The 24,861-nt window shown below is 30.1% G+C and overlaps 1 protein-coding gene across 7 annotated transcripts in view; it reads right to left on the bottom strand.

The window, feature by feature from the left end:
- Positions 1-4,396: 4,396 nt before the first annotated feature.
- The window catches only part of LOC142329602 (uncharacterized), a 97,211-nt gene continuing 76,746 nt past the window's right edge, over positions 4,397-24,861 (bottom strand). For 3 of the 7 annotated variants that reach the window (XM_075374314.1, XM_075374316.1, XM_075374317.1), the window contains 2 exons: positions 21,710-21,868; positions 4,402-5,344 (listed from right to left, as the gene is read on the bottom strand). In XM_075374314.1, the coding sequence (XP_075230429.1) occupies positions 5,303-5,344; positions 21,710-21,868 (201 nt within the window). In that variant the 3' untranslated portion in view covers positions 4,402-5,302. Of the gene's footprint in view, positions 5,345-21,639; positions 21,869-24,861 lie in introns of all 7 variants that reach the window. The other 4 variants (XR_012757529.1, XM_075374318.1, XM_075374313.1 and 1 more) reach the window with 4 other exon arrangements.

Genomic DNA, 24,861 nt, shown 5'->3' with positions numbered 1-24,861 from the left:
AGTTCAGCAAACTAATGATTGTTAATGAAGGCATAAAAGTGCCCTCATTAACAATCGTGAAGTAATATTATCAATGAACATACAATTGTTCAAAAAGTATTTGCTAGGTCTAGGAAAGTGTGCTAAGATAAAAATTTACTGATTAATAATAGATTTTTCCTGTAGTAAAGGGTTTACCAATAATTATAATCCTGAAATAAGGTTTATAATAGAATAAATGTCAATTCTGTTGTACTCAGCTTTGCATACTTAGATCAGTGTATATATCTTAATGAGATTTAATTTATCAGTCTTGTTTATTTGATTAGTGTATTTTACTTCTCTTCTTAAAAGATTATTCTTCAAATTTCTTTCTTATCTTTCATACTTAATTTTATTAATCTTTCTTTGATATTAGCTGTTATTGATGCATTTATAAAAAGTAAAAAAAAACAGTGTAGTTTAGTATTGGCTTTTTGTAGTGGTGATAAATGCCTGGAGTGTATCATAGCCTAGTCAGTGAATGCAATTTACATATACTGTGCATGTACAAACTACAAAATAGGTCAAATATAAAAATTAGTGGTACTGTGGCTAGCATGCGCCAAGTGTACAACTAGTCAAAGAGAATTATGTGCTGGTGTTAACTGGAATTTATATGAACATTGAGAGTTGATTATAAAACTGGACGATGGGAACATGTCGATACGACTTGGGACAGCAATAGTAGTGGACATATTAAAAATCTTATTCCTGGTCATATGTATAGCTTTAGAGTCATCGATTCATCATTGCCTAAATCATCTTCATTACCATCAGTACCTTCTTTATCATCTATAACTGTGACGATTCCACATGAGACTGGTGGTTGGCAACAGGATCATCTCATTCGAAGATATCAACAATTAAGTTATTTTTATTAATTTATTTTAAGTGAATATTATATAATTTTTAGGACTTTTGAACACCTGTTTCCCTGTTAGAAATATGCTGTACTAATCTAATATTCTCACTAATATTACACAACACTGAGACCCTTCAGAATTTATAGCTTTATAAAGTTATTAATAGTTGTGGGAAAAGGAAAAATAAACAAAAATACAAAAGACTATTAACATTATGCCATGTGTGTGTGTGTTTTGCTTAGTGTAAATATCTTTTAGGTACTATAATCACTAAAGTTGTAGAGCAACCTGATGTGAAATGAATGTTACTTCTGGTGTGGCATAGCCACGATCAAGATCAACAAACATTTCATGCTATTTACACTTGAGAAAATGAATATTAAAGTGGATTTTCTGATTGTTTATTGTTTCTGATCAGTATGCAAAGTCCACTGAATTATATGTGAAATATTTTCTTCTAAAATGTTTACAGTGAACAGCAGTCAATAAACATTTCTGATTGGTGTTTATTGTTTCTTGGATGCTGTACATTACATCCAATAAGAAGGTGAAATTGTGAAAAGCATTAATGTGTCCCTTTGTGTCATGAAGTAATGCATTACATTATCATTACACAGTATAAGAGTCTTGTATATCTAATATAATATTCAGTTACAAGAAATGTTCACTGAATAAATTTGTTAAGTTTCCTCAAAATGAATGTGATTCTGAGCTTTGAAGACCTGATCGTTGGGTGAATTCATCACGTCGAGTACACAGTGCTTCGTCTCATCCAATAGAAAGCTAAAGGATAATGATCCTAGACAAATGTATAAGACAGCTACGCTTCCATGTAACATTACACATACAGTTGTGTATTAATATTTTTAAATGATTTTTGTATTCTAATTTAAAAATATACGATATAATAAGGGTTTAACCATATTATTTAAAGTTCAAATTTTCATACATTACAGCTTCATGCATTTTATAAATAAACAAATCCATATTAGTTTATAAAAAAAAAATAAAAAATTAAATAACAATTGTAAAATAAAATCCATGATCAGCAGAACCATGAAAGCTAATTAAACCATAAAAAGGAATTCTGTATTACTTTTTTAATAAAATACCAGTGACTATGTTTGGTTGCTTTTCATACTTTTCAAAATTTTCTGTAAGCAGGCAGGAATTTTACATTCAGATGCTTGTCTAAAGCAAATTTGCAGAAGATAAGTAATTCTATAAAATAAATAATTTATTTTTAATTTAAATAAGTAAAAATAAACTGGTAGGCAGGTTAATTAAAACTAAATAACATTTATAATTTAGGAAATTGTGGTTACCAAGTTTACATAGATTAACAATTAACTAATCTTTAATGTTAAATACATTAGAATAACTATTATTTAATAGAATTACTTATTGTTTTATTAAAAACAAACATATTGTTATTTTAAAACCAACTGCTTGGATGAGTAGTTAGTAGTATCACTGAATACCAGTTTATGTGAAGTTAATTTGAGGTAAGCTCCTGTTCAATCTAAATAGGCTGATACTTTCTGTATTTTAGGCCTTTAATCTGCCGTACTTTGATTGGCACTACAATTTCATATTAAGACACAGTATAATGTTAAAATATAAAAAGGTTTTATAACTTTAAAAGAAAAAAAATTAATTATGTAAACTATTTCTTACCCATTTTCTTTCCTACTTAAAAACATGATTTTTATTTGATGAGGTATAGACATTAAAACATTATTAATGCAGTGTTCATCTTCAGTTAAAATTGTAAAAATGAGTATTGATTTTAAAAATATCAACTACTTAGTTTTAAAAACCAAAGTATATCAAGAATGGGAGAATATTACTTATAACAATATCCAGCCTACTGTTGCTGTTTGATTTTGTTTTATATCTCCATTGGTGACACTTTACATCTTTGACTCTACATAATTCATAATCAGAATATTTACCTCTAGTTTGTTTATCCCATAATTATTTAATTTATTATTGTAACTCGAAGCCGAGCACCCTAATACCTTCAATTTTATTATTTAAGTTGTGTCTCTCTTGTCATCGTTGCTAGTAATCCTATTTGATTCTTGGAATTTTTTATCTAAGAATGCAATTTTTTCATAATATTTCAGTTATATAATCTCATAATACTCAAACATGAAACTTTTATTTTTATTTCATTGTCATTCAACTAACAATTATTTAAGAGTTAACAATTAAGAGTAAGCTTTTGATATTTCCTTAAATGTGATATTTAAAGCTTGATATTTCCTGAACTAAGTGGATACTTTAAGTTATAATCTAGTAAAAACTATATTCTTTTACTCTTTATTTATAGTTAGGTTATTTAATTTTTTTGGCAGAGGTCGTAACAGTTGCATTGAAGAGGCTCGTGATAGTGGTACAGGTCAAAAAGTAGCACTGAAACAAATAGAATGCCAACGACAAACACAATGTGCTACTAGGAATGAATATCTAGTATTGCTTAGTATTTTTCATCAGAATATAATCCGATCTGTTGCTCTCCTTGAAAATGCACCTTCACTTGGTATTGATACTATTGTACTTGAATTGTAAATATTACGTGTAATGATGTAATTTATTGTTTCACTTTTTTTACATGTTTATGTTCTAAGAGCCCTCATTAAACCCTCAAATTTACACTCAAAACTTTATAGTTTTTGAGCGAAAAATATGATAAATGCGATATGAGAAATATAAAATATGAAATTTACAAAATATGATGAATTGAGTAATAAATGTGATAAATATAAAAAAATATTATCTATCCTTTATAGACCTAGTTACAAAAAGTAGAACTACTGATTGAAATTTCAACAAAAATGGAAAATTTTTCTCTTGTCAGACAAATACAGCAAGTCTTACAACATTTTCTATATTTTCATAATGCTATAACTTAATGAATGTAGAAACTAGAAGTTAAAAATGTTCATTAGCTATTTTAAAAACAGAACAGATATTAAAACAGTCCTGCCAACACATTCCTCTTAGTGTTTTCTACTACTAAATAATACATAATTAATTTTTTTAATATTACTTTTTTGGATGCGTGCATTGACTAATATGGTCATTAGTCGTTGTTCTAAGTTAAAAATACCTTTCTCACTCTGATCTATAATAGTGACAAAGTCAAAAGACCAGTCTGGTCGAACTGATTCGAACTAGATGCAGAAGTTAATCCTTTAAAAATAAAACTTTGTTATGAAAAAACATTTTTTGAATAAAAGGAGAATGTTTTAATTTTAAATCATGTATAATACAGGAAGAAAGTAGTAAAATGTATTTATACGTAACCATAAAATGGATATCAGAAATTAAGCAGGAAGAAAAACAACATGAAAGTACTTACATAAATGTAAATGAGTTTCAGTAAGGTACATTACATCTAGTAAAAAAAAATTAAAAAGAACAAGTAATTTTTTTGAAAGGAAACAATAAATAATAGTTAAGTTTTAATAATAAAATAATTTTATTATTAGTTTACGATTAGTTTATTTTAAATAATATACCTAACAAATATTAACTAAATGAATACATACATTAACAATTTTATTTTTTTTAATTTATTTACATAACACAAATTATTTATTTACTTACTGTACACAATACATATACAAATGTAAACTTTTACACTGTCTAAATAATGATAAAAACTAATACTAATTACTTTTAATAATAGTAATAATTATTAATCCTATCTTAATTTATTATTACCATTATAAACTGAATATATAAATAAATACACATTCAGTTTTTTTTAATATGTTCAAATAATGCTGTTTATATAATGTAATTTAATTAGCAATATGCTTCTTTATACCTTAAAAATTAATGAAATATTTATTTGCTATAATTTAATATATAGTGGGCAACAGTCATTATGTTATCTTTTTTTTAATTAAAAAAAAGTAAGAAATTCATGAAACTGTGGCTATGTTCTCTCTTATCACTTAAAAAATTAACATTATCACCATTTTCTTTCATATTGATTTCTCAATAGTTTAATTTTTATTTTTATTATTAATTGTTATACTGGTTACAATAATCACTAAAAAAAAATACTTAATCACAAGTTTCTATACATAACTGTAACTATAATAATATAATAATAATAATAATAATATAAATATAACAAATAATGAAATACAATTTGATCATAATACGATGGCACTTCATTTGTTCTAATGCTTTACATATTGTAAGCAACATAAATTGGATCAAGCTGATCGGCTAAAAAGCCATCTCGTAGATGCATTCGTTGTTTCTCACCACGAGAATTAATTGGTACTACTCCTGGATCAACGACAACTGCGACACCAACTATTAAATGATGTTCTTCAAGTACTGCTGATGTTACGAGAGGCACTAAATCAAGAGCCTCACTCTCATTACCATCTAATTCAACTACGACGACGAGAAGATTGGTCCAAGTGAACACAGCACTGAAACAGAGCAATAGATAACATTAGAACATTAACAACTGCAAATGAAATTTATATTTCTGTATATGATATACAGAAGAAATAAGAGCATACTACATGCACCACTGTGATAGTGATGTGTTTTACTAATAATTATGCCTTCTTTACGTTAGTATTCTTACAATATTTATCTTATTACACTAAGAAAATTATTGTTAACTTACATTTACACGCAATGAAACAGGCTTATTAATTTTTAAGGAATTCTATAAATGGAATGTTAAACTACTATCTATCTGTTTATTTTATCCTTATTCTGTTTATTTCTTCTATTCTATTTTTATTTTATTCCTCTACAGCATGCATATCTATGACTATCACATTTTGAAGTCAAGCTAATCTTTTATAAGTAATATTTATTATATCTCTAATTCATATTCAGACCCCTTTTCTATCCCAGTTCAAATAACAGATTGATGAATACACAAAGATATTCTACTAGCTTAAGATGTTAATCCTATTTTATATATATATATATATATTTTAATTAACACTTTCCAATATTGACAGCCCTATGTGGTAACCAACCGGGTTGGTCTAGTGGTGAATGTGTGCTTCCAAGTCAACTGATTTGGAAGCCGAGAGTTGTAGCGTTCAATTCCTAGTAAAGGCTTATATGGCACATCATTTTTATATGGATTTGAATACTAGATCATGAATACCTGTGTTCTTTGGTGGTTGGGTTTCAATTAACCACACATCTCAGAAATGGTTGAACTGAGACTGTACAAGACTACACTTCATTTACACTTCACTTCCACGGGGGTGCATTGGAAATTACTGAGGCCAAGGTGCACCAAGCTATCTGTAGTTTAGGTAGAGGCAAGGCCCCAGGTTTTGATGACATAATGGCATAATTGCGATATATTGCGGAGCGCTCAATGCCGCCTAATATTGTTAATGGTAGCGGATGGCTACTGCAAGATTTCACAGGAAGCGATCTTGGTGATTATGGTGTTGAAACAGACAGATTTGCTTGTGTCAGAGAGGCAACAGTTTTATGTTGCCAATTAGGTGGGTTTGTGCTTTGTGGCAGGCTAGATGGGATGAGGCACAGGGCCTCATCCCATCGTTAAACGTATGGTCTCTTTCCAGATGTTGTTAGTTTGCAGGGCACCTCTTGAGTAAACCTGAACAAGTACATGACACAGTATCTTTCTGGGCACGGTGATTTTAGGGACAGGCTGCAAAGGTTCAACCTGGTAGGCTCAGGAATATGTTTGCAATGCAGACAGTTGGATGACATTCATCATGATTTGTATGAATGCTCCAAGTAGAGTTGATGTGCATGGAGGCACTATTTGTAGGCTCGATATTATCGGGTCAGTGTTAGATGTTTGTGTTAATTGGTGAAACCAGGGCGAATTGGTCACAGTGGAGAATTTCTTAATTACTTGGCAAAAGAAAAGATTGCTGATGAGGTCTAGGGTGTCGCTTGGGCTTTCCGCTTTCTGTTTCTGTTGTGATACATTTTTATTATTTTGTATTCATGGTTTGTTTTTCTTTTTTTTTGTTATTGCGTGTTGAACTCAACTCTTAACCTTTCAGATGGGTAATGTATTTCAGTTCCTTATTTTTGTTATTCAGTCTTGTTTGAGACTTAGTCTAGATGTGTTCTTTTCTTGAGAGTGTTCTTTTCTTGAGAGTTCTTAATGATAGTAGTACACCGATGGGAATGTCACACGTGGCATTCGCATCTGTGGCATCCTGACTGCGGCAAGAACAATGCTGAGAGATGCACTCTGCCGAGGTTTTGAAGATGACCTCCGGTAAAGCCCATAAGGGCTAGGTATGGAGGGGTGGCGTGGTGATTGAAACTACCACCTGGAAGATGTGTCTTCCCCTACGGGATCAGTATGTGCTTTAATGCAAGCTACATAGGAGTATATCATTTGGTTTCACCTATTCTAAAGAGATGTCATACCACTGTCCACTAGAAGACTTACCACAGGGCTTGAACAAAATCCTAGATAAATTAAGACAGATAAATTAATGATGGACTGCATTGAGCATCTTTAGAGTAGTAGCCCATGTGTGCGAATAAGCCTGCACCTATAGTCTAAGCAGGAACAGACCAGAGCTCGAAAGAACATGCAAACATGCATACTCGATCAGCTCCCCAAGTATTATGTAGAACTCTGAGCATATCTAGCATTTTTAATCATTTTACCTTCAGCTTCTTTAAGTGTGTTACTGATGTTAGTTGGTCGTCAAACGACATTCCTAAAAATCTAACTCGTGTGCACGATTCAACTGATTCACCGTGTAAAATTAGTTTAGGGTCAACATCTTCCTACAAGCATAAAATGCGTTTCATTTTCTCTGAAAAAAAACATGAATCCAGGTGTTTTACACCACAATTCTAAATGGGTTTTTGCATTTTGGAATAGCCTCTCGCCTGTAGCTGAAGTTTTAGATTCTAAGTAAATTAAAAAATCATCTAAAGAATTGCTTGAGAAATCTGTTATGTGGATTTCTCAAGCAGTTTGTTGTATGGCTAAAGCAAACAAAGTAACATTTAGAACAATTCCCTGTGGGATTCCGTATTCTAGTGTAAAATTTTCAGATACCATTATTCCAGGAAATACAACCAGATACTGCAAGCTGGTTGATATTATTTAATATCTAGATCAAAAGAAATTCCACAAAATGTACAATATCATATAAATAAATAAATTTATTATATTAAAAGTCTAAAAGGTTACATTAATTTAAAACTATAAAGTTACTTTTGGTCCACCTGTACAAAGACTATTACAGTATGGCCAACAAACTTCTATTGAACATAGACTAGTTGTCATACCAACACAACAGATTCACAATTGCCTCTATGAAATATAATCAAAGGAATGAGTGTTGCTGAAAACCATACCTGAATGTGCCATATTTACAGTAATAATGCTATGAGGTATGAGAAATTAGTGCAACAAATTTTGAAAGAGAAAATCTTTAATTTCATTACTGATACAAAAGATAGAGTTAAGTTACAAAAGTTAAAGTTAGAGATAGATTCATCTTATTTAAAGCGATTTACGGCTGTCAACATAATTTTGAACAGCAGAAGTATTTTTCCTTGTAGCAACCGCTACAGTATATTACTCAATATACTTGAATCCATTAACAGTAAGTTTTTCTTAAAAATATTGTTGATTTGGCACTTTCTTAAGGAATAAGTACAACAAAAATTAATTAGTAATGTATGCTAAGTGCCATAATAATGATTATAGGCATCCTGACATCAATCATCACAAGTTATTCTCAAAAAAAATCATGCATCCATATTCTCAAAAATAACAAGCACCCCATACCATGTTAAATAAGGAAAGTAAGGAATGAAGTGGTTTCTTCTTACCGTTTTCTAACAGAATATGGAGTTGCACAACAGCAAAACCAAAACATAAAGAGATATTTTATTGGGCCCTTCATTCTGTTCACCACAAGAACTAGCTATGTATAGCACATTATTCATCTTACAGAAAGCAATTCTGACTGGCATCTTTTGCAATTCAGATGCTTTATATGCATCACAATCATAACAGACTCAAACAGGTAAAGTAAACAAACAAATGTACTGCTTTCTATTACAAAACATCATAAATCCAAAATAATAAATTTAAAAATAAATTGATTTTAATCAGTACAATCCATTACTTTTAAGTTTGCTGTATTATTTATGAGATGTCTATCTAATGAATTATTCTAAAAAAAAGATTGTTATAGTGTACATTTAAAATCTTTAAAAACTTAAAAAAGTTAGGAAGATATTTGGGGAATTTTTCTAGGTTAAACATAAAAGTTTAGCTCCATTCTTAATCTAATTATTAATTATGTAAAACATGAATTTATAGAGAAGTTTCTTAGAACTTCGCCAGTAAGAGTCCACAGAACTGGACAGCACGGCAAAGCCAATTAACTATGTTTACAGTTCTAAACATGACCTAACCCAAAACTGAAATGAGAATGGGAAAAAATCTAAAAAATAAGAAGGGAAATATTAAATTTCAGGTCAATTAGATTTGTAATAAAGAATACTTTCAAAAAATACCTTGCATTTTGTTTGACAACGGTTTTTTGTTCCATTTGATGAACTGCAGAACTTGAATATGTCACTTTTCCACTAAAAGAAGGGTTTACAAATCGCCCCACTAGGTATCAGTACTCAACAACTTCAACCCTTTGAATTTACAAATGATCTCGTACAAAAAAATCTTGTATAAAAATATAAAATACAATGATCTTGTACAAAATAACAAAATTCAAAAAATGTATATTTTTTGTTCTAGAAAGGCAGTAAATTTTAATATTAAACTATTGAGATAACAATCAGTAATTCATAAAAAAAAAATAAATAAAAGAATAATGTAGCAAAACGCAGTGATATCCAAAAAAATTACAATTAAATTGTAAGCCATACATAATATGGTAACAGTCTCGCAGATATCATTTCTTCTGTTCAAAAAACAAAAATTTCTGTAATATAAATAAAACTGTTTTTAACAAAATGATACTGATATCAAAAAAGATAAGAGGATATCTTTCTATTATCAAAATCTGTTATTAATTTAGAATTTTGTTTTAAAAAAATACATGTTAAATATATGTAATAGATAATAGGTGTACAATAATAGTTTAAGCGTTTTATATAATAAGCAAAAAATAGAAAAATTTGTTACAGAACTCTTATTTTTATGTAATACCTATCACATTTACAAAAATAATACAATTCTTATGATTATTTTGTGTTTAATAAATGAAATTGGGCTGGTAAGAGTTTTCTAATAAATTTTTCTATTTTTTGCTTATTATATAGAACAATTAAACATTGTTTACTTCCTATTATTGTACATCTATTGTGTATTATATATATTTAACATGAATATTTTAAAATAAAATTCTAAATTAATAACAGATTTTGATAACAGAAATGTAGTCTTACTTTTTGATATCAATATTGTTTTGTTAAAAACAGTTTTATTTATATTACAGAATACGCAAACCATTGAAAAATTGTGGGGCTCCGTAAAATGGCAGAACAAGAAGTAGTACAGAAGCCATAATCTGGACTTATACTTGGTGAAGTTCATGTGGTGGTAAGAAGTTCATGAAAAAGATGCGTTTGACGTTACAATTGAGATGATTACGGACACTTGGCTGGCTGCAAAATTCATGTGAGGTAAGTTGCAATGGATTACAGTAATAGACAAGTGAGCGGTTTGATTAATATTACACTGATTTAAATGATTGTATGTGGCTGGCAGGTAACCGATAAGTACCAAATAAAGTTTGGTTATTTTCTAAACAGACCTTGTACATTACCTATTTCTTCAGTTAAAAATTAAAAAAAAGTTAAAAAATTGGGCTTGTTTTAAGTCTGTGGCTTAAGAGGCATTTAAAAGAAAAATTAACAAAAAAAAATAATAAATTAAATAATCTGTGAAAAAATTTATTCCAATGCTCCAAAGTCCAACAAATTTTTTTCTTCAGATGTTTGTTCACCCAGAAACCCCCCCCCCCCCAAAAAAAAAAAAATGTGTGTACATATAAGTACACATGTGTACTGTGTGTATAAATAAGTACTCTGGATCCTGTTGACTGATTTTCTTCAAACTTGGTAGACAGGTACTACTGTTAGGAGGGAAACAATCTATTAAAGTATTGCAAAAATTGAAAAAAGAGGTAGGGGTGTTTTGGCCTAAATAAAATTTCAAGTCTTTACTGGGGGACATTAGCAAAAAATGTTTTCTTACAAAAGATGAAGTTTTTTTTATCAAGATCACAAACTAGCAAAACTTTCTATTTAACTTGCTAAGTCCCACTTACATAATTTTTAAATTTACACTTAAATCCCTTCTAGAGCCCGCATGTATCACATATTAGAACATTCTAATAAATTCCTCAGACCCTTGTATATAATTTGTGATACATGCTTGGTCTTGCTTCACCACCCATGTGTATGCAATATGATCATAACTGCAAGGCAAGTTCTAACATTCATACTGCTTTTTAATACACAGTGCATGGATTTGCATGCACTATTCTAATGCATGCTCTGGGTTGTGAATAAGTATGTAGTACCATTGCGTTTTGCAGTTTTGGCAACACTGAATGTCGGCTGAGCTTTTTCAACACACTTTCTCTACTGCACGTTGATATTTTTTATGTTGTATATAGGTAATTTTAGTTGGTATTGTTGATACCAACCCGCATTGTTTTATTTATTATTTTGATCATGTTATTTTTATTATTTCTATTCACAAAGAAGTTTAGTTTTGTTTTGTGTGTATTGGGTTTTATTGTTTATGCACAAAATAATAGTAACACTATAGTGTTTATGAATAGTTTGTGTTAAAAATAAGGTTATGTTTACTAACTTTCATTGTTTATGAACATTTGATTTAAAACTTTTATAGAAAAAGTAATTCATGAACAAAATATTAACAGCAATTCATGAATTAAATATTAATAAATATTGTGTGTTAAGATAAGTTTATGGACTTTATAAACAAAATTATTAAATTTAAAAATGTCCAATCAAGCAGAAAGGGATAAAAACTTAAACACAATAATTTTACAGTAAATCAATTAACTGAAGACTACATTTATACAAGTGAAAGAGAGATAAGATAGATGCTACTGATGAAGACATCTTTGAACTTGAATCTTGTTTGAGTGATAGTGATGATTCGAGCGACTATAATGAACACATCCCCAAAAAACTAAAGAGGGTTTGCATTGATAAATTAATGATTCCTTTTAAAGGACGCTAAGGCATAAAACAGTATACAAAAAACTAGCATCATCATAGCTATGGCATAAAGGCCTACAAAGTCTGTATTGAGAATGGTTTCATGCACACAGTGATGGATGTACGGTAGAAAAACAGAAAATGCTCCTAAAAAAACTCTGAATGTAGTGATGGAACTAATAGCAGCACTCTCAGGAGGTGGTAGATCATTGTATACTGATTAATTTTACTGTTCGGTTAATCTAGCCCATGAAACTCATCTCACTAAGACTCTTCAGAAAAAGAGGGAACATAATCCAAGATCTGTAAATACACCATACACCAGGGAAGACAAGTTGAGTTCAGTTGTGAAGATACGAGTATAGGTGTACTGCTGGTTGTACCCAGGATGATTGTAAGAAAACGTTATCTGTCAACGTGCAGTACTGCAGGGTGCAGGGTAGTTTTGATATGATGTTACAAGCATTCTAGTATGGACAGTGGAAGTGGTTTGGTGAGTTACTATTAGTGAAAGAGATAAAGTATTAAACTCATTCATAAATTGCTAGGTAGTTTTATTTATAAAAAGGAAAGATATTTGCTTGCAAGAACTTTAAGACTTGTATTATATGGTATACTAGTTGTTAAAAGTGTAAATGTTAGAAGTCATTGTAATGTCTTTTGTAAATTGAACTGAATTCTGGTTTTTTACAATGTAACTATCTGCAAATAATCCTGACCTTACTTTAAATTTTACTTTGTGTGTAATTATTATTATTATTGTCATTATTATTATTATTATTATTGATTTACCTTAATTTATTTACGAACTATATTATTAAACTAATTAATTGTAATTATATAAACATTCTTAAACTGTTAATCTCTCAATATACTGATTGAGCCACGAACACATGACACAACATGATTAAACATTACTTTATTACATTTTTTACAATCACAGCTTTGCTTATTCATTTCACAGTACCTTTACTGTTTCTAATACTTTATAAGGTGATTAGATTTGAAATATATGAGTTGTGTATGAGTAAAAATCTTAAATTACATGTACTTCCCACATGTATCATATATGAGCCCACAAAATTTATATGTACTGCTCATGTGTATAAAACATGAGAACAGGCTGAAATTCAGCTAATTTGTTAAACTCATTACATGAGTAATTAAATTCATTTCATGTAGTTTCTCAAAAAACTGGAGTTGTTTTCGAGCAGATGTAAATAAAATAATGCTCTGTATTGAATGAAATTTGGTGATTTATGTTGTGGGATGACATGTAACTTAGTCTTAAGAGCTGTTTTGTGGTTATGAACACCCAACAAAATTTTTCTGGGAGTTAACAGGTTAATATTCACCCCCTCCCCAAAAGATAACTATAGATTTTTCTTTTTTTCACTATATCTTACTTTGTAAGAGAGTTAAAGGAAAGTATTTACAACTATATTTTCAACATTGATAAGCCTTAAAACCACTAAAAAATGTGTTGCCCAACCCACTCCATTGGTTTGTGGTAACAAAACATTTTTTTAAATTTTTTAACATTTATTTTTAATTTAACTCCATCTTGCTACCCATTACCCATTGGATTTAAAACATAAAAATCTTAATTTTTATAGCCCATAGTATTTCCCATGGATACTGTTGTAAATGAAGACAATTATGTATGTATATCACTGAATGCAACATAATTAGATGCATTGAAATAGAAAAAAGGATTGAATTTAAGACAAATGATTCGTTCTAAAAAATGCACAAAAAAATGATAAATGTGGAATTATTTTTTTAATGACAATACAGATCATGCTTAAAAAAATTATAAAAACAAATAAATAATCTTCTAATAGAAGAAATAAATAATATCAAATGGCTTTTCTCAACAGCAGCTCAAATGTTTTTAGAAATTAAATGCGAAATACATATATTAAAATTGTTTGAATCTGGAATTATTTCATTCTTAGAAAAATGCCAAACTCAATCATCAGAAGTTCAAATAACATCAAATGGGTTTAATATTTATTACAAACTTAAAAATGTGGAATAGTAGCTTCATTACATGAAATAAATATAAATGCATTCCTACTATTGGAAAACTTAAATTCCACTTGGCCGAAGAGGAAATAAGTAATTTTGAAGAAATGACAAATCTGGGAAAATCATTAATGATCTACAGAATAGGGTACAACTTATTGACAAGTTAACAAAAGTCATTCTGTATTCATTTGCTATACTTTTAGTTATTGTATAAGTTTGGAAAAGAACAAAAACACAAAACAATAGTCCCATAATTGAATTTTCATTAAGTCCTCCACAAGATTATAAATAGCTAGTTTTTCTGTATTTATTTAACTACGAATCATAAAATTAGAAACATATAATTTATAATTTTCATTACGTTTTTCAATAAAAAGGAATTATTTTATCAAGATACAAGTAGAGCTTAAAATTATTGAACTGAAAAAATTTGCTGGCAAAACCCTAACGCATTGTTTTTATAAGATCTAAAATGTTCTGCAAACCTTGCCCTAAATGATCTACTAGTTTTAGATCCAAATGGACATTTTAGATCTTATAAAAACAATAAGTTAGGATTCTCCAATCTTGCAGATCATTTAATAATCAATAAACATTCAATCACCAATTCAGATACAAATTTAAATATAGTAGGAATTATAAAAGGGTGTGATAATAATAAAAAATATTATATATACAAGTATAGACAAAAGTTTAATTTGATTAATGTACAGACAGAATTTGACGACTTTCTTATCAAAACCGCCTCAGACAATAGCACACATTTATATAATTTCAAATAACTTCAGTTCAGTACTGTATGTGTGGCTAGCCACATAAAAAAAAATTATTTTTTTAATTTTATATTTTTTAATATTTATGACTATATTTTTATATGTTATAATTTTAATGGTTTAAATTTAATATGTGATTTGAAAGAAAAATTTTAACTGATGAGGGAAAACCTCGAAAGCGCTATTAAAAAAATAAACATAAGATAAGAAGCATAATCAAGTTCTGTACTCTTGGTGGTAAACGGTTTTTATACTTTTGTCTGAGATATTAGTACAGAGGGGAATATGAACAAATACAATAACAAAAGAATTGTTTTTGCTAAGTTAAATTATTTATTATTTATTACATATATAAAAATGTAGTGGTATCTGTAGTCTTACTTTTTCACGCAAAAGCTACTAAACCGACAGCTGAAATTTTGCATGAACATAGTTTTTATACCTGTAAAGAACATAGGACTATTACCATTATAAAATGTTTCACTTTTGAAGATGGTCGCCATTTTAATGGCTGCAGTAACAACCAGCTTACATTCCTCACCAATACTAAACTTTATAATGGCCAAACTGTTGATCAAATCCAACAGTCACCAGTTGCAGTATTAGAAATTTAATTTTCTACCAAAAAGTTCTCTGTCTTTTCGATATCTTTTTTGATTACTGAGGAAAGCAGCATTAAAGGTACGACGATGCATGGCACAGGATCACCCAACACAGCCACTGCCACTGCGACATAATACTCCAAATTGGCTGTACCTAGCTCTGGTTACTTGACTACTATTTTTAAGATTGGGGCCAACTATTCTGAAAACCGCATATCTCAGACTTCTCAAAGTTTTGAGTCCTGTGCTGAGAAAACTGTTGCTGTTCTAAAGAAATTATAATAGACTGATAGTTTTTATAAATTTACCTAGAATTACTGTTATTCATCAGTATTATTCTCACAAGTATGAAGATAATAAACAAAGTGAGGATCTAAGGGTGAAACCTCCTGACCAGCTAGTTTGTAATATTTTATATATATATATACACACAAAGGAACTTCATCCATTAGTTTGGTGTTTTCTTCTGCTCCAGCAAGCAACAGAATCCATGAAAAATGCCAAAGTCAACCAATGACTTCATAACTCCCCCCAAAATAAAAACTTAACTATCCAACCTGATACTTGCATGGCGCTACAAGCCAGGTTCAGCCCAAATACATAAAACTTTCTAGCAGTGGAGCTATATATCTATTCAAATCAGAACAGCTGAATAATAAAGATGTTAAACTTACACATAACTGGTGCCATTTTTCAATTCAATATCTGTTACTTACAGTTTTTATAGAGAAATATCTCTATTGATTATGACTTAACATGTTATAGTATTCCTAATCAATTAAAAAAAAAAAACCTTTAACACTTTCTCTATATTACTGTACAAGGGTCATTTGAAAATAAAGCAGAATTTTTTTACATAGGTTTATTGATGTTAGATAAAATTACAAATAAATTACCTATATTTCTACATCGTTCCCTTCAACAGAAATACATTTTCTCCACTGGATAGGTAGCTTTCTGATCCCCTCATCTAAAAAAACAAGATGGCTGCCATAACAACCAATTACACACATAATGCTCAACTGCGGCATCGACTTTGAATCTTTCCCCTCCAAAAGCATCTTTAAGCAAACTAAACATGTAGAAATCAGAGACAGTAACAAGCTTGTTTGCAGGTGTTCAAAGAATGTCCAATGAATTTTAGCAAGTCTGAGCTGCTGTATGCAGTCGTGCATTATTGTGAAGGGCATTGCGAATCAGTCGCCAGCTTCATTTTCTGCAATAAGCAGCTCTGACATCATCCAACACTGGCAGTAGTATGCTGCATTTACCATTTTTTGTTCGTGCAGGATATCAATCAGCAGCACACATTTTGAGTCCCAAAATTTTTCCAGCTGACAAGTATTTGTTGGTCTTGATCAGTGTCCCCTCCCGACTTTTCCACCATTCCATACTTCTCTTGCTTTCTGGGGTGTAGTGGTGGATCCATGTTTCATCACAGGTCACAATACGGTCAAAAAATTCCTCTCCTTCCTCAAAAGTCACTGACAAATGTCTTTACAGACAATTCTCTGTACCTTAATGAGAAGACATGGAACTCACCTTATTGAAACTTTGCTGTATTCAAGAGTGTCTGATAATATTGTATGCACATTCCCAACACTCATGCCCACCTCTGATTTCAGTGATCGTTATCATTGTCACTAGTCTACAGACAACATTTGTGACTCATTCTCAAATGCATAATGGCCACTTTGGAATTTTTTGGCCCAATCAAACATTTGAGATTATGACAAGGTAGCATCTCCAAATTGTGCTTGGAGTAAAGTCAAAATTTCAGAGTATTTGACACCTTTGTTGGCAAGAAATCAGACTAAAATTTGATGCACAATGGACAATGGTACCTCCTGCTCAGACATTCTATTACTGACATGGGAATATGACCTACAGGCATGGCTGGCCAGATGCTTCCCTCCACACATTTAACTAACTACTCATAGTGCCCCATCACATTCACTGCTCTTCCTCAGTCCAAGCAGCAAAATTCTGCTTTATTTTTTATGACCCTCATGTAATAAAACATGGTATTTTTATAGCTCCTACTACATAAGTGTGTCAAATTCCTAAATAAACTCAGTTTTTTTATGTACAACGAACAAACGTATTTTGTTGTTGAATTCAATATGTATATGTGAATATACTTTTTATCTTGGATTTTGATTACAAAAATACATGAGTGGCTGCAATCAGTTATCAGATTTATCTCAAAATGGCCTCCAAAATTAGAATTTTATAATAATTATTATGCAATAACAGCATAAGCTATCGAGTTGGTGCAAATGCACTAATGCAAGGTTTACTAAAATATATAAAAATCAATTTTGTAAAAATCAAGTGTAAGACCCCAAAATGGTGGAAAAACTAACTTTTTAATAACTGAAGAAAAAAATGGCATAAAACCATCAAAATGCTAGATAGATAAATTATATTAACTTAGTATTTATAGGATCCCAATAGAGATTTTGTTAGAGATGAATTAATAATTGAGAGAACAGTAATTATAATAAGAATGTTAATTCAGGAAAGTCTTACTAAACTTTTATTGATAAACTGGTTTATTTTTCAAATATTGTTAGTAATAGTTTAATATTTCTCTAACTAAAAGCCTGATTTTTCAAGTAAAATAGTCAGAAAAAACATTATACATAATAGGCCATCCTACTTAAATTTGCTGTCACAATGCACATCACCCAAAGCTAAAACATTCCCTCATATTTATTACACCAATACAAACAATTACTTGCCATAAAATAACTGTTTAGAGATTTAATTTTTGACTTTAAGGATGATCAAATGATATGCATAGATAATATAGCAGAAATTAAAAATGGATGAATGTAACTAGAAACAGTAAAAATGACTTTACAGCGATGTGATTCTAGAAGCAGTGAATTTAACAATTCAATTTAAAACATTCAGTATACTATTTACATATGAATTAAGATAAGTTTAAATAAGGTAGATAAGTCTAAACTTACCTTACCTACAGGTAAGTATAAAAAATCAAGTACATTAATAAGTAACAAGTACATATTTAGAATTCCAAATCATCATACCCCACTTCATAAATCATCTTACACCATCATTATTTCTACTTTTTTCTATCTTTCAAAAAGTTGCATATTAATATGACAGCATAAACAATTCAATTATTTAATAATTCCAATTTTCACATTTGTTAAGTTAAATAGTTGATAACTCCCACGTAGGATTTCCTCAGGATCACTTAGTTTTCATTCTTTTACGATCTAAAAATCGTAATATATCAGTACACAGTACGACAATTTATCGTGCACATTTGTCTTGAGCACACTGACATTTTCACAATTTTTGAAAAATAGTTGATATTTTTCTAACTAGTTTGCTAACCTCCTACTGGAAGGTGACATCACAATACAATAATCATTTTTGTGCACAAACATATGGTCTTTATGATTACAGAATGTGTATGATGTGATGCGGCGTATTCCTTGTGAATAATCATCCGGTTTTCAATAGCACAATGGGTGTTTATTGACAAGGTGTACTTTGGAAGCAAATCATATGATTATGTTAAAGAACAATTTTGTGTTTTTTACACGTGTACCTGAACCAAACAACTCAACATTAAAGCGAATCATAGGCAAGCTTCAGTAGTGACAGAAGAGAAAATGAAAGAGGTACGTGCATTACTTGAACAGCCTCTAAGGAGAAGTTTGCATAAATTATCATCGCAGACAGGAATATCGTATGGGAATGCCCAAAAGGCTGCAAAGAAATTAGGTCTACATGCATACCGAATACATTGCATAGAGGAAATGAACCCCCAGATATTGTTAAAAGAATAAGGTACTGCCAGTGGTTTATCAACCAGGTGGAAAGTAATGGAATGAGCATACTGGATAATGTGTTTTTTAGTGATGACGTGTATGTTCACCTTAGCGGTTACATCAATAGTCAGAACAAAAGATACTGGTCAACACAAAACCCAAACATCTTAAATGAATTGCCACTGTACTTGCAGAAAATAGAGGTTTGGTGTGTAATTTCTCGATAACGAATAGTGGGCCCAATTTTTTTTATGAAACCCTTGACAGTCTGGCATTCAAGGGTATAATTATGCAATCTATAGCTCTTCTCCAGCCTGATGAACACTATTTTTACCTGAAAAAAGTTGAGGGTACCTGCCATACATCCAAAAAACCATGGAATTTTGGAAAGAAATGTTTGGTAATTGCATAATCTCAAAAGATCTGTGATTCCCTCGTTCCCCTGACTTATTGTCCCCAGCCAGACTTCTTTCTCTGGGGGTTTTTTGAAAGACATGTATATCAAACAAACCCACATACTACAAGACCCAGAGTGAGCCCCGTTAGTCCAGAGATGAATTCCATTAGCCCTGATGTCCTAAGAAGGGTATCAAAAATATGGTGCAAAGGATTCAGACCCTTTTTTTTAACCTCTGGGACCACCGTTAGGTATTGCTTTGGAGGATGAGATGAATGATTTGTAGCATATGTGAAAATGCCATGCCTGATTGGGATTCGAACCTGGGACTCAAATCAAATGCGAGTATCTCTGAATAGTCCATTATGAATTATAGTGTTAAATTAATATACATGTGTATATACAAAATAGCTATGTAAGTCTATATAAGTGTTTTTATTTTATTTTAAGTTTGCAAGAATTGATACTAAGTTACAATGAAATTTTGTAAGATATGTGTTCTTTGTAAAAGATGAGAATAAAACTATTACTAAAAGAAAAAAATATATATTTTTTAATTTATTTATTTTAGGTTTTTTTTATAAAGTCCAGATTTTAGTCTCTAATATTAAATAAATGATATTAGTAATATTTAACATTATTTCAATAAATTTGTACAACAGCAAATTGAAGAAAATTAGAAATGGAATACTACTTGACAAGGTAAACATAATTTTTGTGTATAAAATAATTTTAAAATGGTAAAAATATACATATTATGTTAGGAAATTTATAAATTATAGAATAAATATTACATGTATAAGATAAATGATAAACAATCTTTATGAAAAAAGTTACTTAAAATTTCAGAAAAATATATCAGTGGTAAAATAATTAATTTTGGAAGAAAATTAACAAGTTAAAAGAAATAAAGTTATGTAAAATCTTACCAAAACAACCTAATGTTATGGTAAATTGGTAGTAGAATGAACAATACTATACTATTTTGAATGAACAATATTATCTCTGCTTTGCAGTAGCGAACCAAAGACAAGGAGGCAAAGGAAATCTCCATCATTCCTTCTTTCATTTGGATGGAATAACTTTAATATAGAGAACGACTGTGACACCTAACATACACATGAGATTACAGTGGTTTTACACAGTAATGCATGTGACAAAAAAAGAATGAATTTTTTTGTCGATACAATAAAAACTGACAAAACTGATATGAAAAGACTATGACAACTCTATAATGTGTTCTATCTATATCATTAAATAATAAGATCTACTGCATGATTAGTAAGCTTTAATGCTTTGTTTAATACTGTATGTAGATTTTAAACATAAAAATACATAGCAGAAATACTGAAACAATGAAGAGTAAAATTAAAATCAATTTACAGTAAACCCGGAATAGAAGTGTGAAAGGCATCTCTAACGGACAACTGCAAAGTCAAATAGTCATGTTTAAACTTTTGATGTAGTTTTAGAAATTTTGTCTGTTAATGAAAAGTATCTTTTTTTATAACTTGGTGGTGCATTCTATAATTTATAAAATTTAGCACCAACCACCCACTTAAAATAGTAGTTATCTGCTATTCCAAACCTGATATAGTACTAACAAAGTGTTAAGACAACTGTCTAAACATTCAATAACTTTTAACACCAATTACTCCAGTTAATAAGTCCAGTTTTGCATTTAGTTACAACTTTTTAAAATAACTAATTTTCTCTAAGCTAACTACAACCATCTTATTCAATATGATCATGAAAAAGTACAACTACTTCAATAAGTATGAATTAAAATCACTATATATTTGAAACATCATTAAAAACAAAATAAAAATGAATAAAATCTGACTGGTTTATAAACTTCAATAGGCATAAATGGTTAATGAAAAAAAAAAATTTTTATACCTATTATAAAATGTATGGTAAATGGTTGAAAAGAAAAAATGAATTAATTAACTAATTAATGACGTATTACATGAGGTGGAGTTTTCATACGTCCTGGAATTTGAGAAACATGTTGAAGTAACCTGCCTGGTTCTGTATGTGATGGCGTTATAACATTTGCGAGCGATTCAACATAAAAATCTTTACTAGAAACTTCAGGAGCACTTGCTAAATTCCATAAATCACATTGCTGAAAGAAAAAATAAAATAAAAATAACACTACTACGAAATGAATAAAAAAAAAAAAGCATTATAATGAAACAATGTGAAACTAGTCCCTAATTAACTACTTATCCACCGAAAACTTGTCTCCAATGGGAATCTTTTATCTCCATGGGTATATCATGGAATATTATGTAAATTAAGTGATAATAAAAAGTACATTTTCAGTGCAGTACAAAATGGGAAATTTGTGCTCTTATGTAAAATTAAAAATGAAAAAAATGTTTTTGATTTAATATTTACAATAAAATTCAATTTGTTTCATAAATTGTTTGTAGTATTCTACAAGGGTCATTGAAGAAGAACAGATAAATTACTGTTGTTTAATACTATTTACTTAATACATACATATTTTTCAACATAATACTCAGATACATTTTCACAATTTTACCAATCACTCTCTCTGCAAGTTTTTTTTTTATGCCAGCAAAAAGGAAATCTTAATCTCAAGTCTGAGCAAGTTTTATTCATTTGTTTTCATTTCTTTGTTGTAAAATTTGACTCCAATGGTACACCTTGAGAAGACTAAACAAAAACGAAACCTGTATGTAACTAAAAAAAACGAAGTGTATGTAACAGAACCTCCCAACCCAATATTTTAGTGGTTTCAAGTGTTTTTGCTACATGCAAACATAAGTTTTCTTAAGAAAAGACTTCCTTTTTCTCCATAAAGTGTACCTTTATTTTGGTATTGCAAAATACTGGTAATTGAAAGTTCAGTTTTAGAAAAAAAAATCACAGAATTGGACCTTTAAGATTACAAAGAATTGTTAGCGTCACTTTCCTGGCAGATGGATGGGTTGCTAAATTTTTCAATCAGGTGTAGGAGTTGTTTTCCTGCTTAGATTACAAATCGTATCACAAGTAATTTTCCCCCAAAAAAATTCAGCTCATTTTATCCAAGAGCAGATGTTAAAAGTCGTTTTCTTAAGATTGCAAGTAAATTTTTCTGAATATCTTATGTATGTTTTACAGTTTAGTAAGAATAATTGAGTCAACCGCACTGATGTTTACACTAAAGTTTTTAGAAATTTTTTTTCTACTTTATACCACTCATCTCCACAAATAGTTCAGTGATGCAAGATTCCAACCTGGACTTAAAACTTCTAGTCATTACTAATATTGATTACTAGTAAGTTATTCAACCATTTTTAAATTTTTCAATCTATTCTTAAAAAAAATTGCATGTTTGCACAACTTTTATTATACTGTTAGAAAATCCAGAAGTAAATTTTAGATGATTTTATTCTCTCTGAAACTGGAATTCTTAATAAGTACTGTTTTTCAAAATGCACTTGCCTTTTGTATATTGGTTTATGGATAGTCATATACAGAATGTTTCGTTTTAATAACGCCATGCAATTTTCTCATAAAGTAGGCACAATACAATAAAATGAACTAAACAAAAGTTACTCAGATTGGAAGAGGACACCTCATGATGACCTTGTTTCAAGGTTAACACAATTAACACAAATGAAAAAAGCAGGAAATTTTACATTGGAGTATGCAGTCACACATATGACCTTGGACTTTTTTTGAAGATCATATGGATAATCATCAGAGGTAGTGTTATACAATAGTGTAGTCATTTTTATGCTCTTTCCCATAGTTTGCGGGATAAATGGGCTGGAACATAAGTATTCCAGGAATATTGTATGACTTTCAAAAACATGTAACTTTTATAACACTATCACCCATATAACACTATCTCTGATGGTTAGCTATATGACCTTCAAAAAAAGTCTAATGTCATATCTTTGACTACATATTCAATGTAAAATTTTCTGCTCTTTTAATTGGCGGGATAAAAAATCATTCCATTTGAAAAAATTGTCAATTTGAAATAAAATATTGCCAGTTGAAAATTATCAAGGTCAAGTTCAAGGTAAAATCCAAGGTCACCTTGAGGTGTTCTCCTCCAATCCGAGTAATTTTTGTTTCATTTTATTGTATTGTGCGTAGTTTATGAGAAAATTGCCTGGGGCAAATAAAATGACATATATATATATATATATATACACACGAGAGCTATTCAGAAAGTAAGGAAAGTTTCCAACTGACGCCACCAATCGCATGTATATTGGTGTGCTCATGCTCGGCACCTCTGTCAGCATCTAGCCGTGACAATGGGAAGAACATCTCTGCACTGCCGGTTTTTTTTATATACAAATTTGAAATGTGTGCCAATCGAAAATCCTGCCAGTTGTGAGGTGCGGTCTGTGATTTGTTTTTTGTTGGCAAAAAACTTAAAACCAATAGAAATTCATCGGGAACTGTGTGAAGTGTACGGGAACAACGTAATGAGTGAAAGTTCTGTAAGGAAGTGGTACATTCAGTTTAAATCGCCGAACAAACATTCACGATAAAGAGAAGAGTGGATCGTCCGAGCATTGTAACTGACGATCTGGTATCCAAAGTTGACGAAAAGATTTGTGAAAACCGCCGTTTCACAATAACTGAGCTTTCTCTATGTTTCCCACAAGTTTCACGGACTTTATTGTTTGAAATTGTTTCACAGAAGCTAGGCTACCACAAATTTTGTACAAGATGGGTGCCAAAAACACGTCACTGAGTGGTTGAGATCACAGGTGGCAGAATTCTATGACACAGGAATTTCAAAGCTTGTCTACCACTATGATAAGTGCCTGAATTTGTATGGTGATTATGTTGAAAAGTAGTATTTTGGTTTTCTTTCACGTGTATATAATAAAAAGTTTTTCTTGTACTTGGTTTTTTAAAATTCCAAAACGTTCCTTACTTTCTGAATAGCCCTCGTATATATAATTCCATATTTAATTTAATTTTTTTATTACAGGTGCTCATCTCTTTATTTGCTGAATGATGCTTATTTAATTTAAATAAGTAGTAGAACAATCACATTATGAAAAAAAAAAATTTTAAGTAAAAAAAAAAAAACAAGAACTGTAGTATAGATACAGGTAAAAAGGAAAAGGTGGCTCA

Source organism: Lycorma delicatula, chromosome 8, assembly GCF_047948215.1.
Source record: "Lycorma delicatula isolate Av1 chromosome 8, ASM4794821v1, whole genome shotgun sequence".
Taxonomy (NCBI): Eukaryota; Metazoa; Arthropoda; class Insecta; order Hemiptera; family Fulgoridae; genus Lycorma; species Lycorma delicatula.
This window is presented reverse-complemented; position numbering and strand designations above follow the sequence as displayed.